Source organism: Strix aluco, chromosome 6 (genome assembly GCF_031877795.1).
Source record: "Strix aluco isolate bStrAlu1 chromosome 6, bStrAlu1.hap1, whole genome shotgun sequence".
NCBI lineage: Eukaryota > Metazoa > Chordata > Aves > Strigiformes > Strigidae > Strix > Strix aluco.
In genome coordinates this window covers 42,053,492-42,070,940 of record NC_133936.1, presented here as the reverse complement: position 1 = coordinate 42,070,940, position 17,449 = coordinate 42,053,492, and the positions used below count along the sequence as shown (strand labels likewise).

The following is a 17,449-nucleotide window of genomic DNA, read 5'->3' as shown; positions in this document are numbered from 1 at the left end:
AGCTGGGATGAGGAAAAAGGAGGGTTTTTTTTTTCTCTCCCACCCCAGTGCCACAGTGAAGTGAGATGCTAGAACAGACAACTGATGTGCACATGAACTGCTAAGTCTGGCCAGTATATCTTCTGTTTAAGAAAACCAAGAAGGGGAGCTGAGGTCGCATTAACAAAATCCCCTTAAACTTGAAGATGCAGAGTAGTTGAAGTGAGAGTTAAGACAGAAGCATGTTCCCTGCTGAGGAAACAGAATAAAGGTAGTGGCACCTGTGGCTAGTCCGTACAGCTGAAGGGAGAAAGCCAGTGCAAGAGGTGTAGCAACTCCTTTGGCTGTATCTTTGGTAACTTTTTCAGAAGTTCTAGTGTCATGTACCCTTAGGAGACTGGCTTTAAAGTAACTTAAAGCATAACTTCTTCACTGAAGTTGGTACTTACCTCTTTTGCAGCTAGTTTTTGGAGAATTGATGATTATCTAATGGCAATCTGCTCTACTTTGGCATTCAAATGAGGGAAAAACATTTTAATAAGTTAATAACTAAACGTTAGGGTATATTTAAGAATTTTTTTTTTTTTTTTTTTTTTCCCCCCCCCAAGTGGACTAAAATGTTTTTTTGCTCTCAAAAGCATAAAGGCAGTCCAGTACCCTGTCTTGGGGGAGCAAATAGCTGTTGCAGTTGGTGGAGATTTCAGGTCTCTGTGTGTGGAGGAACTTATGAATGACAATGACAGTGACAATAAATGACAATGTAGGGTGTGAATCTTTGCAGTACTATTTCCCAGCTTCTAGGCTGATAATCCTTAGGCTTCCCTGTAGTACACAGCACGAAAGGAAGGCATTGGAAGCCCTTACCAAGGGTTATTTTAGCCACTAATATATTTTTTTTTATCCCTATTTTTTTTAATCTGTGGATTTTTTTATTCCTCATATAAGGTTATTCAATTGCCTCGGATTTCTTCTTTCCCATTTCCTTTTTGTAACTGTAGCCCATTTTAGTTCTTTTTCATACTGGTAGAATGGGTTGAAAGCAATTGCATTGGATGTTTTATTCCGACGGGTGTATTGTGACCGTCACCACGTTGTAATGCGAGTGAGGCACAGCAGTTTGTCTAGCGCTTGGGTTTTGTAGTGCTGCCTCCGCTGCATCCCAGGTGAGCTACAAGCTGAGCAGAATACCACTGTACTGCAGCCCTTGGTCTGTCCCTGAAGGGTAAGATGCATCAAATTTCAAGTGCCACTTAATTTCAGTTAGGGGTCTCTTATGTGTTAAGGGCTACAATAAATATGTTCCCTCAGTAAGCACTATAGAGTAAAGCCTTAATGTGCTTTCCAGAAAGCTGTGATCATTTGCTTTCCTTCCAATCTTGACCTAAAAATAATTTTATACTGTAACAGTCTCCACTGATACAACTTTTCAGTACCTACAATGAACAGTGTATCGTTTGAGTAGCAGCCATCATCCTAAAACTTGATATTTAAAAACTAAAAGTGTCACGTTCAGCCTTCCCTTTAAAGAAGGAGGAATGTAATGAGATTACTATGAAAGTAAGTTGCTAGTCTGTTACCAAAACATGGAGATATTTCATATTGGAGGATGCAGGTCAGTGCTTTTGTACTTCCTATCTAGTAACTATTTCCTTACCATGCTACTTCAGCAGAGTGTAATTATGCAAGGAGGACTGAGCAAGCGTACTTTAAAATTTCAGCTGCTTTTGTTCAGCATCCCCTCACGAGATTTTTGTCTGTCCATAGACTCTTACAAAATATGTATACAAAAAGTAAGCATAATCTATTAACCTAGTTAACCTTCCAGTTACCTTCATTCATGGAAAAGGTCTAATGCTTCGATTGCTGGGCTCTGAGATGAAACCAAGAATGGAGCTTGTTCTCCTGAAAAAAAAAGAAAAATATGATTATTCTTTGCTCGCATTATATTAAATTAAGTGTTCAGCCAAGCAAGGCAGGAAAGCAATACTGTGTTTTGGCATTCTTTATACCTGGTTGTGCTGGGAGATTTAATAGTGAGATGGGGAACAGTTTGGTGTTTCAAGTTGACTGGAACATGGGAGCTGCAGCAGAATTGGACAACCTTTTCCTTCTGTAAGATAGTGATTCTTGTCCCCTTCCTCCCATGATTCATGAGCAGGCTACAAATGTAATTCTTCCTTCTGTGAACAGTTAGGTTCTCAAGGTTGCAAATCTCTTCACAGAAACCATTAGCTGTTTTTATCTAGTTAGGTTTTTTTTTTTTTTCCCCAAATAATTAGGAATCTGGAGACCATATTTACTAAACAACCAAATTTGGTCTTTCATGAGTAAAAGGAGAGGCCTCTATCCCAGGCAAATATGTGTGTTCTGTTCTTATTGAGCAAGCCAGCTGGAATGTAAGTGAATAGCAGAGAAATTTGTCCTCTGAATATGTACTTACATGCTTTTGTTTAAAGATAGACTTTCATGCTTTTTCACTGGTGATTTCCTTGAATTTCATAATATTATCATCATACTTGTTAAAAGTTTACATACAGCTTCTATGGGAAGATTTTAGAAGAATTCCAAGTGCATATGAGTTCAAAAAAGCAACGTGAACCTTGGGAGTCCAGTTCCTTTCATCCGTTAGAGCGCTCAGGCCACAAAACATAGGCTGATATTTTCCATGAAGAATTCAGATCCTTGGTGCAGTGGTTCACAAGCTTTACGCAGCATTTTGTGGGGCAGCAGAAGCTATCAGAGTACTTCTTGTCTGTAAAAATGCAGACAAATGCTGTGTTGTGTGCAGGAGACAATGATGACTTTAGACATGTGTTTCAAAATTATCTCCTTTCAGTTCTTTGTCTTCTGTTTTTGTTATAATACTATCAGCTGATTATTTTTATTTGGCATTTCGTGCTGAAATCTAGATATAACACTAGTCTTTTTTGATCATTTTAAAGTATTGCTGCAGTTGGGTCTCTTGGGCTTTTGGAGCCTTTCAGGCTTAGCATAAAAGAGTGTGTTTATATATTCTGCAGTCTCCCCTCTCCAGCCCTTCCCCTCTCCTCATCCCCCTGAGACTGCCTGTATGGGTTAGCAAGTTCTTTGAAAACCTCTCTGTTCTAGCTGTCAAGTTGGCTACTGTTTAAAATGTTGCACAAATAAGGAACTATGTTAATTAAAGGAAGAAGTTAAGTATTTGCTCTTTTCCTGGGGAGAAGGTGCTGAAGAAGCAGTTTCCTAGAAGGGACTTCCCTTTTTAGGTTCTGTGCCTTGAGGGTCAACTGATCTTTAAGATGTCTTTAACATGTTGCACCTTGAATACTCAAAAAGTTTCGGTGACTAATGTCTGTAGGATTTGCACCCTTCTTGTAACAGGCTCCTCTGAAGGTAAAAACTGTAATTGGGATTTATAGCTGCTATTACAGCTTTGCTCCTAATAGTAATACAGGTGACTCTTAGGTCTCCAGTGCTCTTTGCTTTCGACTGCTGTTGAGTCAGAAGCCAGTTTGGAGTTTCCGTTGCTGGAAAAAAGGTCCTGCCTTCCACTTTCTTTTTCAAATATTACTTCTGATTATATTTCTAAATCATAGACATGTTTCTTTTCCAGCTCGTATATGATTTCTTACCGGTGTGGGTTTTTTCCTTCCATTTAATTCTACCTTGTTTTGGAGGGTTGTATCAGAAAGTAGGGCATGGTAGTTAGCTGATTTTATTCACAGTATGTTTAATTCTCAACTGTTTTTTTAAAATTTGCTGCTGTAGCTGGCTGTCACTAGGTTTTGTACATGTGTTAGGAATGCCAAGTGCCGTCCACCTTGCAGGATGGCCAGATGAGATCTTGGCGAAGTGGTTGACTGCACTCCACCTTCACCACGCTGCTGGAAAGGCAGGTTCTTCTGCAGGAGGTGCGGGGCTGCCCCGGCTCCATCACCAGCGTGTGATGGGGGAAAAGGAGGAAAAAGGGGTGGAGGGAGAGTGGTCTGGCTTTCCTTCTGAGTGAGACTTTTAAACAGGCAACCTGTTTTCCTTGATGCTGCTAATTTTAAAACTTTCCATGTATATTTGTAGGACTGACACTTGGCATTAGGTAACATCCTTCTGAAAAACCTTGTAATTTACTTCAGTGTTGTCATGCTCTTTTCTCCCTCCCACACCCCCTTGGTTCTGAGTGATACTAATATGAAAGGTGTTCAGTGAAATACAGAATACAGATGAAAAGTAGATTTTCCTACCCCTTAAGGTACAGTATGCTATTATGTAATGACCCTTCTGTTCTCATATTTGAATTGGAATATTTGGGGAGGTAATTTTTGAAAAAAAAAGAGAGACTGTAGTAGTTGCTTTGTCTGGGTTTCCTTAGCAGATCTCAATATGATTTTTTTGTGTCTTCAGCCAGATTATAGTATAATCACAGCTAGCTAAGTCCAATTTTAACTTCAGGGTTACTATTTGTAATGTAATACTGTAATGAAAGGACAGATGTTATAGAAGCTGACTGTAAACTAAGTATAAAAAGTGAAGGGATATTTAAAAAAAAAGCTTCCAATCTATGCTTCTGTGCTTGTAGGAGATAAGTTTTTTGCTTATCACGGTTATGCAGTTTCAGGTTTGTTAGCAGGTATGTAAGATCTTAGAAATTATGTTGGAAGTTTATGAAGTTGAACTTACAGAAATTTTGAGCAGGTGTTGGCAGGAGATGATTTGTATGCTAGATTGAAAGGTAGAAGCTGTGCGAATATTTGGCTGAACGAATTGGTGTCTGGAAGATGAAATGTGTGACAGCCCAGTGTTTAAGGATCTGCAGCGAAGAAGAGCTATGGTATTTTAAGTCATAGGGCTAACTTTGTAAGGAACTTTGTTTGGAGAGTGGTGTTTTGGGATGTAAACTTTTAAACTTAAAAAGACTGGCTGATGGAAACAGGTGGTAGGAGTGTGCTAAAGTAGCATCACATCCTGCCCAAAGAAGTTGACTGCTGCTGTTTGGTTTTTGTTTGTCTCCAGCTGGCTTGATAAAAATAAGCTTTTAAAATTAGACTTGTAGCATATATACAGTTAGTGGGTGTGACGTGTAAGCAACTGCACCTGCTGTCAATAAAATAAACAAAAAAGTAAAAAAACAAGTAAAAAAGCTATTGGATATTCTTGATTTTCTACCTTCTTAGTAGAAATTGAACCTCTAATTTAATTGTAGGCCCTTGTCACCTGGCCCTGTGGGGACAGAGAGGTTCTTTTAGGGGTCTTTGGCAGGATGATAGCACTGTATGTAGCTGTTTGCCTTATAAAATGGTGTTAGTTATGCTGGCTGTATTAACCAGGGGTCAGGAGCAGGGGTACTGGTCACAACCCTATAAATGTACAATCTTTTTTTCTCTTCCCTTTTAATACTTAATAAGGCTTAGCTTTTAAAATACTTGACCATATTAATCTGAAGAGTTCTACTGTCTGATTAAGCTCAAACATCTGATATCCATAGTTGTGCTCTGATTAAATTTAGATAAAGCTGTGCCAAGTGAAGAGATTATGGTGCTGGAGAGAATGCTAAATACAGAGAACAAAAGCAGCAGTTCAAGAATCTTAAAATATTTTCAGATTGTAATTGCAGGATTCAGTGTACAGAGCAAGTCCTGCAGGTGATGCAATGGTAAGTGTGGCTGCAAGAGGCTCCTGGCACTCAGGAGGTGGGGGTGAGTCCAAGGGATCTGGGTGCCAGTCAGAGAAGGACGTTCCTTGCAGGTTCTGACTGGTTATTTTCCTCCCCTTTAAACTGTCAGAAATATTTTTTTTCACGTGAATGAACTATGAAAAAGGGCATACTCACAACATGTAATGTATTGAGCTTTTATGTGCTCCATGCCAGAATTTTTGTATATTTATGTGCTGTAGATGTCAGATGAAAATGTGTTACCTCGTCATGTTGAATTGATGGGTGTCTTAATACCTTGTTTGTGGAGTAATTTCAGAGATGTGAGTGCTTACATGCAGGGCACAGGTGCTTTATCACTTTCCAGAAAACGTTTCAGAATTTTGCGAATTCACACTAGAACCTTAAACAGTATTAAAATCTCAAACTTAATTTTTGTATTTAAGAATCATATATAGGTTGGTGGTATGCCTTTCTTAAGAGGAAAGACAACTATAGATTCTTTGCAGGCAAGCGTGGAGTGACAGTTGTAATTCTGGTGTATGTGCTAAAAATCAGTGTGCTGCTTTAAATCTGAATGTAATGCTAAATGTTAAGGTCTGTATGGTACTATGGTACTACTGCTGGGTCATATATGTTATATGTTAATGTTACCTAACCACCTGACTTTGAGAGAGAGGTGCCACCTCTATGGCTTCTGCAGGAAAGGGAAATCAAGTACTAGTCCCTAAACCAGACAAGTTTAACAGAGTAGCTTCTCTAGTTTGTCAAACAGCTAATCAGATGCTGATTATGTGATAAACTGGGTGCCCTGAGATACAGGGATGCTTCCAGCCTGGAGAGGAAAATCATACAGGATTTTAAATGCTCTGAGGGTAAACTCTTTTAAAACGCACATTGGCAGAGTGTGCTTTGCAGAATCCCATTCTGCTGATCAGCTTTGCTGCTGAACTGTAGATCCCAAGGTTTATACTTAGAATTGTGGTGACCTGGGATCATAATAAAATAGAAACTGAAAAAATGGTAAAGGTCTTTCCCTTGACCTAAAACGGGATCAGCAGATTATTCCTTAGTAAGAACCCTCACCTCTTGTCCCTTCCTGGTCTGTTCTCTTAAATAACCACAATTCATATGCTTATTTTTCTTACTGTGCATTTTCTAGGCAGATTTTTTTTTTTTTTTGTGAGTGCTTATGAGCTCTTTTCATTCGGTCCTTATCTTCAGTGTAATGTGCTACCCAGAGCAATACAGGGAATTGTGGCTGAGGCTTTGTAAGGGCTAGGATGCTAAATGCTTGTCTGCACTCCGCAGGAATTCACAGCAGCTTGTCTGCAGTGCCAGGGGTTTGCCATCCTACTCTGTCTTTCTGCAGCTGCTTGGTCCTGCTTAGGTGGAGGATGCTCCATTTGTCCCTATAATGCTGCTTTTGTTTTTTTCCACTCCATTTTCCTAACTTGTCATGATCATGTTGAAGTACAATCCAATTTTCTAATATAATTGCAGTCCCTCCTGCTTCATTAGCTAGAAATTAAATAGCCTGTTACTTCCATCTTCTGGGTTATTAATAAAATCCTTGCATGAGACTTGAAACTCCTGCAGAAACTTGCATTGGTATCATACTTTTTTTAAGATGTGTCATTTGATGGGTAGCAAATATGGCTTACCTCTACTTCTGCACTTGCATTACAATAATTTTATTAAGATGGGGCTTCTCTAATTGACTTACAAGCAGTATGTCACTGAATGTCAGAAGCTTTATAGTGAAAATACAACATGTGCTGTTCCTGTCCAAGTCCTGTCTCTATGTAGTGAAGGAAACTTAATTGCTCAGAGGCTGGCTCTTTTTTTAAACTCGTTTATCTTGGTGATTAATCCATCATTTTCTTCTCTTCTGTCTGAAATAAAACATTGGGTGACAATCCCAGCCTGTTTGCTGTGCTTCTGACTTCTCCTTTTCCTTTCACCAAGTTCTTCTAACAGAGAATCTGCTGTGGAAGTATTCCCTGCACCAAAATGTCTAATAACTGCATTTGTGTATAATAACGTCTGGTTGACTCAAATAAATGCTCTTTCCAGACTGGTCTGTGAAGCACCACAATTTTTTTTGTTTACTTTAGAGGCTGGCAACTTTTTAAAGTTGATGGAACCAACTGCTGTGTGTTTCATTCTAGTTGGCTGGTGTTGAGCCAAGAGTGGGCTGGAGCAGGATGTCACCCTCTCAGATGGCTCCTCCTTATTTGCTTAATTTGCAGTCCCGGTCAGGCAGTTCAGGACTGCACTACTCTATCTGATAAACGATTTTATACCACTTGGAAATGAGACCAATATCCTTGCAGAAATGTCATTTGGCATCACTGCCTTGATATGTCCTCAGGATGAACCTCCCCCCCCCCCCACCCCTCTCTATCCAAATATTAATTATGGTCTCTGATTCTATGCAACTTGGAGTAGTTAATACTTTTTTGAAGTGTAAGGTGTATTTTCCTGAACACTTCAAAACTTAAAATTCAGTTGATCCCCGTTCAGATCACCACCAGGTTTTGTGGACCCGTCAGGTCTGGCCTTCAGAAGAAACACTGCAAATATGTCAATGAATGTATCTCAAAATCAAGTTGTTAAAGGTCATTATGGCTGCTACTAAAATTCCAGCAGTAAAGGCCTCTAAGCCTTCTTGTTGTGGAATTACGAGATGATACATTATTTCTTTTTTGGCAGGTTTTATGTAACGATAAGGTTATCTATATGATGTAATATTATTACTTCATCCATGTTTTGTGCCTGTGGGTGTACCTGGCTTTAATTGAGTACGGCTTGATACTTCAGGGAGAACTCATAGTCTAGTCATAGAATCATTTAGGTTGGAAAAGATGCTTAAGATCATCGAGTCCAACCGTTACTCCAACACTGCCAAGTCCACCACTAAACCATGTCCCTAAGCACCACATCTACACGTCTTCTAAATACCTCCAGGGACGGTGAATCCACTGCTTCCCTGGGCAGCCTGTTCCAATGATTGATAACCCTTTTGGTGAAGAAATTCTTCCTAATATCCAACCTAAACCTCCCCTGGTGCAACTTGAGGCCGTTTCCTCTTGTCCTATTGCTTGTTTCTTGGGAGAAGGGAGTGACTCTTGTCCATGATTTGATCCATCTATTGCCTAAAATGTATCATAAGCCTACCTGACAGAAGTGGGTTTTGAAAAACTCAGTCTAGGTTGTATTGTTGGGTTTTGTGGGCTTTATGGGGGCTTTTTGGTTTATTTTTTGTTTGGTTTGTTGTTTTGTTTTTAACCCAGGTACTTTGTTGGGAAGCTGGTTAAGTTACGTGTTTGTGGCTATAGTCTCGTGCGAGAGCAATGGTTCCCCAATCTTTGCGCTTCTGTGGTTATATGCTCAACCCAGCTCAACCACATTTGGTTTCTGTAGTATTGTCTAGCACAATATTTGCATTAAGGAAATACCCAAAGGCTAACTTCACATGTGGCTGAATTATAGTTTGTGATAGCTTCTCTGCTGCTAATACCAATATGAACTGACATCAAGCACTGAGCATAACTTGACACGGTGAAAATTTAATTTTAATGCTTCTTCTGTGATAATATGCTTTATTGGGTAACGCTGAGAAGAAAACATTTTGAAAGCATGGTTTATGTAAATAAAAATTTTGGGTAACGTTCAGCTGCAACACTGACTGCAACAGCCTGGTAAACCAGTGCTGTTCTTTGGTGCTTCTGCTGAGTTGCAGAAGATCTTGCAAGCATTTCTTTTTTTCTGAGCTTAACCAGTGACTGTCATCTATTTGGTCCTGAAATGAGGTATGTATGAATGGAGGGAATAAATGACTTAACATGTTTTCCTGAAGAGAAGCCAGATTTTTGGTACTGTCTTTTCTATCTTAAGAAAAAAAAAAAAAAAAAAAAAAGACAGAATCTGTGTTTGTGAGACAACTGACCACTGTTGTCAAAATACATGTGTCATTGGGAATATAAAATACAGGCTTTTACGGCTGCTTCAGTCTTACCTTCTGTCTCTCTTTTCCTGCCCGCTCCTGCCTGCCCTGCCCCCATGGTTACGGTAGGCATTCAGCTGCTGCATGGGTTTGTCATGTGGCCAGCCCCCCGAATTTATCTTTCTCATATGGCCAAATAACTTCATCCCCGTGGCAATTTGCTTGAATAAAGAGCCTGGCGAATGCAGTTGAGCCTGGGGATACAGTATGAAAATCAGCGGTTGCTTCGGTGAGCAATTACACAGTGGAACAGCTATCAGCTAGAGGAAGAGGCAGCCAGGCTTTCATAGCTGGATGTAAACCTCCATCTGTGGAATTCCCTATGTAGCGTAAAGCTTTCGCAGTATAGAGCACTTCTGATTACAAATGTGTGCAGTATTTAAAATTAGTACCCATTTTTAGTGAAGGGCAGTTTATTACCACTGCTGATTCAAAGCACTAACCTTTGTAGAATGACGTGCATAGAAATGAGATTAGGAAGCTTTTGTTGATTCCCTCGGCCTGGTATTCTGACTTGTGCTGGGTCTTTAGCCGTGGCTGTAAATAGCTGATGCACAGAATTTATTTAGCTTTGTATTGATCAAAGCTGTATTTTTATCTGGAGCATTTCACAGGAAGAATCTGGCCTAACGCACAGAAGAGGCTGGGTGGTTTTATGGGTTGTGTCAGAAGCACCTCTCTGTATCTTCTGGTGGGTATTGTGTGTGGTTTGTACGCAGGAGTAGTATTTGCCTCTTTATGCAAAATTTTGTGCATGTCTCCAAATAAGCCCGTGTGAATTGATAATGATCTTGCCCTGGAAAACTAGGAATAATGCAGCAATTTATAAATACAGAGTTTCAGAGAAAATAAATAAACCACATACTAAAATCCTCCCAGATTAAAGCTTCCACGCAGTTTCAGTGATATGTTTTTATAAAATTGCTGTGACATTTCATGAAAACAGTTTCCAGCTCCATCTGTTGGCCTGTAGAGAGTTATTTAGGTATTTGCTGGCATATCTTTTATATGGCTTTAGAGATGAGATTGGGGCTGCAAGTAAATGTAGTTCAGCTGTTGACTGCACGCCTTGCACTCCAGCATCTTTGTGCTTTGACATGCCTGTTAGGAGATTGCAGGAGCGATCACTCTGTCCTTCAGAGCTGTGGTCCAGGCTGCTAGTCTTTCTCTTTTGATGACCTCTTTTGGCAGGTACTTATGGGAGTTGAGAAATTCCCTCATTAAAAAGCTGCATGTGTCATAATACTGATGGGACTAGAACAAAGCTAGCTATCTCCCTTGGGACCAGTGCTGTCGTTTTTTGAGCTCATTCTTTAAATTAAGAAGGTCATTTCTTTGTTTTCTGTGCCATCAGCTTAGGCAGTGTCTTGTGGCTCCATCATATATACAGATATTTAGAAAAATACAGTGGTATTTTGTAGGCATGAGAGATTTCTTGACTTCTTTGACAGGTTGCTGTAGTTCAATATTTGAACTGGATGATCTCTCCAGTTTCTCTTTCCCGATGGCCCTGTGATGCTTTGCAAACTCTGAAGATGTATTTTTTTTAAAAAAATTAGTAGTGCAATGCTGTCCAAACCAAACCATCCCAAAATCACTGCCCTTGCACTGCTTTTACTTGCCTGGCCTGGAGATGGGTCACATCAGGGCTCATCAAGTCAAAAGAATCAATGTGGTTTCCCTTATTCGGATGACCACAGATATCTGCAGGACAGCCACGTAGCCTCGGTTTCATATGCTGGCAGAAGTCTGTATATTCTTCAGTGTTTATACTTCTGTTTGTGTAAATTCTTGATATTGAGGTAGGTTTTCTCAGTCTCTGTCCTGTGTAGTACCTAACTTTATGATGTGCTCATAAGGGCTCTGTAATGATATAGAAACTTAATAGGGGTGCATCCTGCTTTGATCTCAAATTTGCATAAAATAATACTTCTTTGGCGGATGAGCATGAGTTTGCTGTTACATTTCTGGATCTTCAGACTTGATTTGAAATGCTTAGTACAGATTGGAAATGCAGGACATTCTTTTAAACGTTGTGGTTGGGTGGGTTTATTAGATTTAAACTATTTGTCATGAAATACCCAAACCCAAACAAAAATAAATGAATGCATGAGGATGTGCAAGGAACTAGTGCATATTCTAGATAACGAGCACACTCAGCTGTTGTGGATAAAGAAGTCACTTGAATAGATTTGAACTGACTGTCTGCTGGTTGACTGCAGCACTGCTCTTCCAGTATGACAGACCATGGTGAAGTGGTACAGCATGTCAAGATTTGATTTTAATACTGGAAATAAAAATACATTATTATTTTACTGAGCTCCACACACAGTGTTTTTGGGGAAGGCAAGGAGCATGGATGCAAGCTGGTCACTTAGTGTGGATTCATATAGGAAGGGAGCTGTTGATAACTTTATATATAACTGTGTCATTTCTTACATATGATATGCTTCTCACAGCTGCTCCCACAAACAAAATAATTAGTGACCATGAAGTGGCTCTCAAGAATAAATCTCTTAGTGCTCACATTTGTGATCTCTGTGTATACATTTTAATACTATATCATTTTTTATTTTTTTTTTTTTTAGTTCTCTACTTAAGCTTTTTATTTCACCTTCTCTGTACCTTCTTTATGCCTCTGAGGATTGTTTGAAGATACAGTGAGACTTGAAAGGTGTCCTGTTGACAAAGGGAATAATGAGTTGGCTCTTAAGTGTGTTCAGTTCATGGTAATTTATAATTAGCTGTGAACTTTCAGTGTTTAATAAAAGGGAAATAGGAAATGACAATTACGCAGGACTTTCACTCTTCGATCACATATATACTGCATTTCCATTGGTACTTACAGCTTTAAAGACCCTCTCTGGATGGCTGTATATTAAGTAATTCATCTTATTTAACACTTCATTGTGAAGCATGTACAATTAATTGATGATGTATAGAAATAATGATCCGGTTAATAGAAATTCGGTTGCTGAGAGCTGAGACTAGTTTCCTTTAAAAGTTTTATGCTTGGTTTTGATTATTCTTTTCAAGTTCACTAATGATATATATTTATCTGCCACTTGATCTTCGAAGGCAAAATTGAAATCCAGTTTGTGAGCAAGGTAATGAAAATCTATACACAGGTCCTATACTCCTGTGCAATTAAACAACCAGAAGTGTGGCAGTCTTAATTGTTGCATGTTTGGTACTACTAAGCTGTTCCTAATAGGGTAGGTTTATAAAGAAAATTTAAAAAAACCAAAACACCACAGAAAAACCCAGCAACAAAACCACAAACAAAAAACCCTGTTCTTATGTCTTTTATTACACATGAAATGTGTTTAAACATGTTTAAGTATTGCACAGAGCTGAACTGTTGAGTGATCTTGATTTGAAACCTGCCGTAATGGTTGGGCTGGGGGAATGGTGAGTCTAAGCCAGTTTGTTGTTTCCCTAAGGCTAGCAATTTTTGTGCAAATGTTTTGAGGATCAGCGTTAGCCTGTATGTGCTGACTGACTTGCTTAGAGGGCTTGTTTGGAGAACAAGTCAGAGTGGTTCAATTGCCTATCGTGTGTTTAAATGTATTGGTTTTGATAGTATGACAAGTTTTGAATTAAGTGTAGCTGGGAAATAGGGTTCAAATGGGAAATAATTCCCGTTAATAAAATAGAAATAAGTTTAGGGTGTGTTAGTAGATATGGTTTATCTTAGTCTGGGAAGTTGGGATGTGAGGCGGTCGGACAGTGCTAAGCATGGAGGCCTTGGGCCCTTTGTGGCTTTGGTGGGGAGATCAGTGGGTTTGCAACCCAGCTACTTAGGCAGGCCAAGTTTGCTAATCCTGGCTTAGGCTCGGTCACACCAGAAACCCTAAATGTGATTTGTCGTTATCTGAAGTCCATCATGAGACACAGCAGGATGCCTGAAATATGCTTAACCCCAAAGGAGAGCAATCTCCATTCTGCCCTGGGGGATGCTTGAAGGTCCCCGTGAGGCCAGTGGAGAGAGAAAGTAACGGTGCAGCTGCACGCCCTGGTTTGGTTTCTTAGGTTCGGTGCCAGTTCTTTGGTCTTCACAAGCACTCAGTGTTCGACATCTCTCTGAAATAATAGGATCAGGAATAGAATTTGGCTGAAGGCTGCAACTCTTCTCTTTTTATCTACATCTCCAAATTAGGTCTTTAATTCATCCTGCTAGTAAGTGGCACAACATTCTCTGTTAGCTTAATACATCTCTACAGAGGTACCACCATTGTAGTTTTTTTGTCTAACATGTGTCTGGTATTTTCCCCTAACTGTGGTTTGTGAATATAGAAGTATCATTTTCATAACATTACATGTGTGCTGTAAGAACTGGGCTTCTCTTGAGGAAATGCTAATTCACACAAGAAATTTATTTTAGTTCGAATATACAATATTGTTTGTATGCAGCTGTCCCATGTTTGCCTTTCTTAGAGATACATTTCTTACCATTATATATATATTTAAAAAAAAAAAAGACTGTCTTTTAACTGTATGTATCAAAACCAAGTACACCTAATGTGGGTGTTAGTTTTTGTAATGTAGTTGTTGGCTTTTTTCCCACATCAGCCTTATTCTTAAAGAACGTAATTTAACTTTATTAAGTCATTTCTATGCATAGGAACTCACATTCACAGTAGTTAATTAATTTGTGAAAGATCTTAAGGTGTCTTTTTTCCACAAGCGAAGCCTTTTTCTATTTTGTATTGTTCTGCCTTTTCTGTTCTGTAATGAGTTACTTTGTGTGACAGGTGGGAGATTCAAGAAAGAGATAGTAGTTGATGGACAAAGCTATCTGCTGCTGATTAGAGATGAAGGGGGCCCTCCAGAGGCACAGGTGAGCATTGCGGATGGAGCTTTATCAGCACGGTTTCCTTTTCTTTTATAAAAACCATCCTTTAAGAGAACCGGCTTTGTTTTGTTCCTTTTTTGGATCCTGCTCGTCTTTCTCCTGGGAAAATCTACATATCGCCCTCAGGTGAAAAATATTCTGTGTAGCAAATATTTGGGATTTCAATTACCATGTGAAGCTGTGTAGCAAAGACAGGTAGTTAACTTACATGGAATGCCTAATCAGTGTGCTTCCATTGGTGGCAGAGTTGCATGTTAGAGTCATAAGTTTTCTTCTTAGAATCTCTTAAGCTGTTAAAATACAAAGTAGATGTATGCACAGTGACACACATACTGGTGTACAAATCTTTGCATTCCCTATTCTTCCACATTTTGCTCCCTGTGCTGTTTAAGACTCAACATTGTGAGTTCAGCACCACTGAGTTCTTGGATTTCTGACCTGGTGCCTGAATACGGTGTGTTACCTCCTCGTCTGGTAGAAGGTGACTCATCAGGATTTGCCTTTGAGAAGACACTTGTGGTTTTGTGTGCTTGCTACTCTGTTTTGAGTGAAATGAAGCATTTGCTTAGGTGATGCTTAAATCACCACCGACTCGGCCAGCCTGGCTGCAGGCATCCTCCTTGTCTCCCCTCTACCTCTTCTCACCTGCGCACTAGTGGGGTTTCCCAAGTGTGTTGGCTGCTGCTGACCTTGCTTTGCTTGGCTGTTCAGTGGTGGATCAGCTTCAAAAAAAAAAAAAAAAAAAATCGAGGAGCAGGAACTGTGCTATCGCCAAACAGCTGAACGGGAGCAGTGCCAGCAGCAGCAGCTTGTGTTTCAATGCTCCACTATTGCTCATTAGCTGCAGGAGGATTAGAGCATGGGGGAAGGTGCCCGGACAAAGGAGAAGAGAAAGGAGGTGGAGGAAATGGAGACCAAGAGAGACATCCTGGAAGGAAGTTAAAAGAAAAACAAAAAATTAGTGTCACTGACACATCTGCAGCCGTGTGAAGCAGGAGCCTAAAAGAAGCGCTCTGTTTGAGGCTGTGAATAATTTGGCTGAAGTACACAACAGTTTCCAGGCCCTGACGCTTAGAGAACATTCACTCATATAAAAACACAAATACTGGAGTTGTAAAGGTACACACAGCAATCTAAATATTTTTCTACCTGAAGAATTGGTTTTGCGGAGTTCATTTGAGCTAACTGCAAACTAATGAACAGACATGGTGTTTTGCTTTTGATCTATGCTAGGTAAATGTGGGGGTTTTAATTACTGCTGTGGCTGAGATTTTTTCTTCAGCAAATCACGAGGATGGAAAGGTTTAATGTGTTAGTGCTTATTTCACCTTTCAGAAGATGTATTTCACATATAAATTCTCTTTGGATTTTTTGGTATAATTTCAAGTCGTGTGTGTATTAAAGATCTTTAATCTGTTTATTAATTCCTGGAATTAAAAGTTTACTTTGGGTTCATGAATATTTATAACTGTATAATGAGAATGGAATACTAATGAAAGAAAAATGTTTACCTCCCACTATTTGCTTATAGGATAGAAAGAGTTGGTTATTTTAGCCTTAAGGTTCTGCTTTTTGCAACAGTACAGGATATTTTTGTGGCTAAGTGGGATAGAATTACGACTTCATTAAGTAACAAGCTGAACTGTGGTCTTCCTGGCACTTAAAGGCACTGGGTTGGGGAGGGTTCCCCAGGTGATGGCTTCTTCGCTTCAGTGCAGAGGCTGCAGCTCAGGTTGCAGTTTACTGTCCCCTTCTTTTTGGCAGGAAGGGGAGGGAAAACAAACTCACCTGAAGACACACTTTCTGGATCTATGATCTCTCTCTTTCTTGTCTGAGGTTGTTCAAAGGTGAAAAGAATTAAAAGAAAAAAAAGCTCATTTCATAGAATGAGCTGCTGCTGCTCAGTTTGTGAATAACGACAGTTTCTTTTGCTCACCAGGTTTGATTTTGTATCAAACAATTTTGTTTGCTGTATCTGTTACAGATATGGGGGCCTCCTATTGTAAAACCCAATTAACATAGCAACTGAGCTATAATGAGCTGTCACGTGCTATTTTTTTTGAAATTTAAAACTTTTTTATAATACGGTTTTGTTTTGGCTTATCTTGAACCAGATCTGCTCAATCCCAGTAGTAAGTCTGAAGGTGGATTTGTGTATCAGCAGCTCAGTATCCTTCTTATCTTATTTCAAGCCATTCCTTGCACAGTGGTGTGTATAAGGCATCCTGGATTGCCAGACCTTGTGCATGTTTTCCAAAATTCCTTTGGTTTTTGATATCACCGGTCGGATGTCCGCAAAGCTTAAACATTTTAATATAAAATGAGAAATAAGAAATTACTGGAAATATTTTGTGTCTGGAAGAACTGCATCGAATAACCACCCTCGTGATTTTTTAAATAATCTTCATTAGAAGGATGCTGCTGCTACACACTGATGAAACTTGAAGAAAATTTAGGCAGACTGTTAGCTTCCCAACTGATGCTTTAAGGAAGAGTTCTTGGCATGATGCTGCTGAGTCCAGTCAGCGAGAAGCATTTTATAAGATGACCCCAAACCAAGTCCACTGTGCTGATGCTGTCTCCAGTTCTTTGGTTGGATCTTCTGGTTTGAGTAGTTCTAATACAACAGCGTGGTAGTTGACCTTATTCTGGCAGTAACTATGCTGTGTGTAAACAGTCCTGTCGTTACCATCTAGAACACTGTCCTCCTGACTCTTGAAAACCTCAACATGTTTTTGGCTATTTTTACACCGTAACCATAAGAGATGAGCTAGTGTTGGGTTTGAGGTACAATACTGTCTTGAATATGCACATTAACTTAAAATATCAGCTAATTTGTCATATGAAAAATAGGCAAGAAATACTACTAGCTCCTGATTCTGAAAAAGGAAAATTTAATGAGCTCAGCAACTTGAGTACATAAAGAGCTTTCCAGATTCATACTGTAGGCTCTTTTTTTTTTTTTTTTCCCTTTGCATAT

The 17,449-nt window shown here is 39.4% G+C and overlaps 1 protein-coding gene across 9 annotated transcripts in view; it reads left to right on the top strand.

Moving 5' to 3' along the window:
- Window positions 1-17,449, top strand: part of AGAP1 (ArfGAP with GTPase domain, ankyrin repeat and PH domain 1) — a 399,779-nt gene that overhangs the window by 138,168 nt on the left and 244,162 nt on the right. For all 9 annotated transcript variants that reach the window (XM_074829819.1, XM_074829816.1, XM_074829814.1 and 6 more), the window contains one exon: window positions 14,369-14,454. In XM_074829819.1, the coding sequence (XP_074685920.1) occupies window positions 14,369-14,454 (86 nt within the window). The remainder of the gene's footprint in view (window positions 1-14,368; window positions 14,455-17,449) is intronic.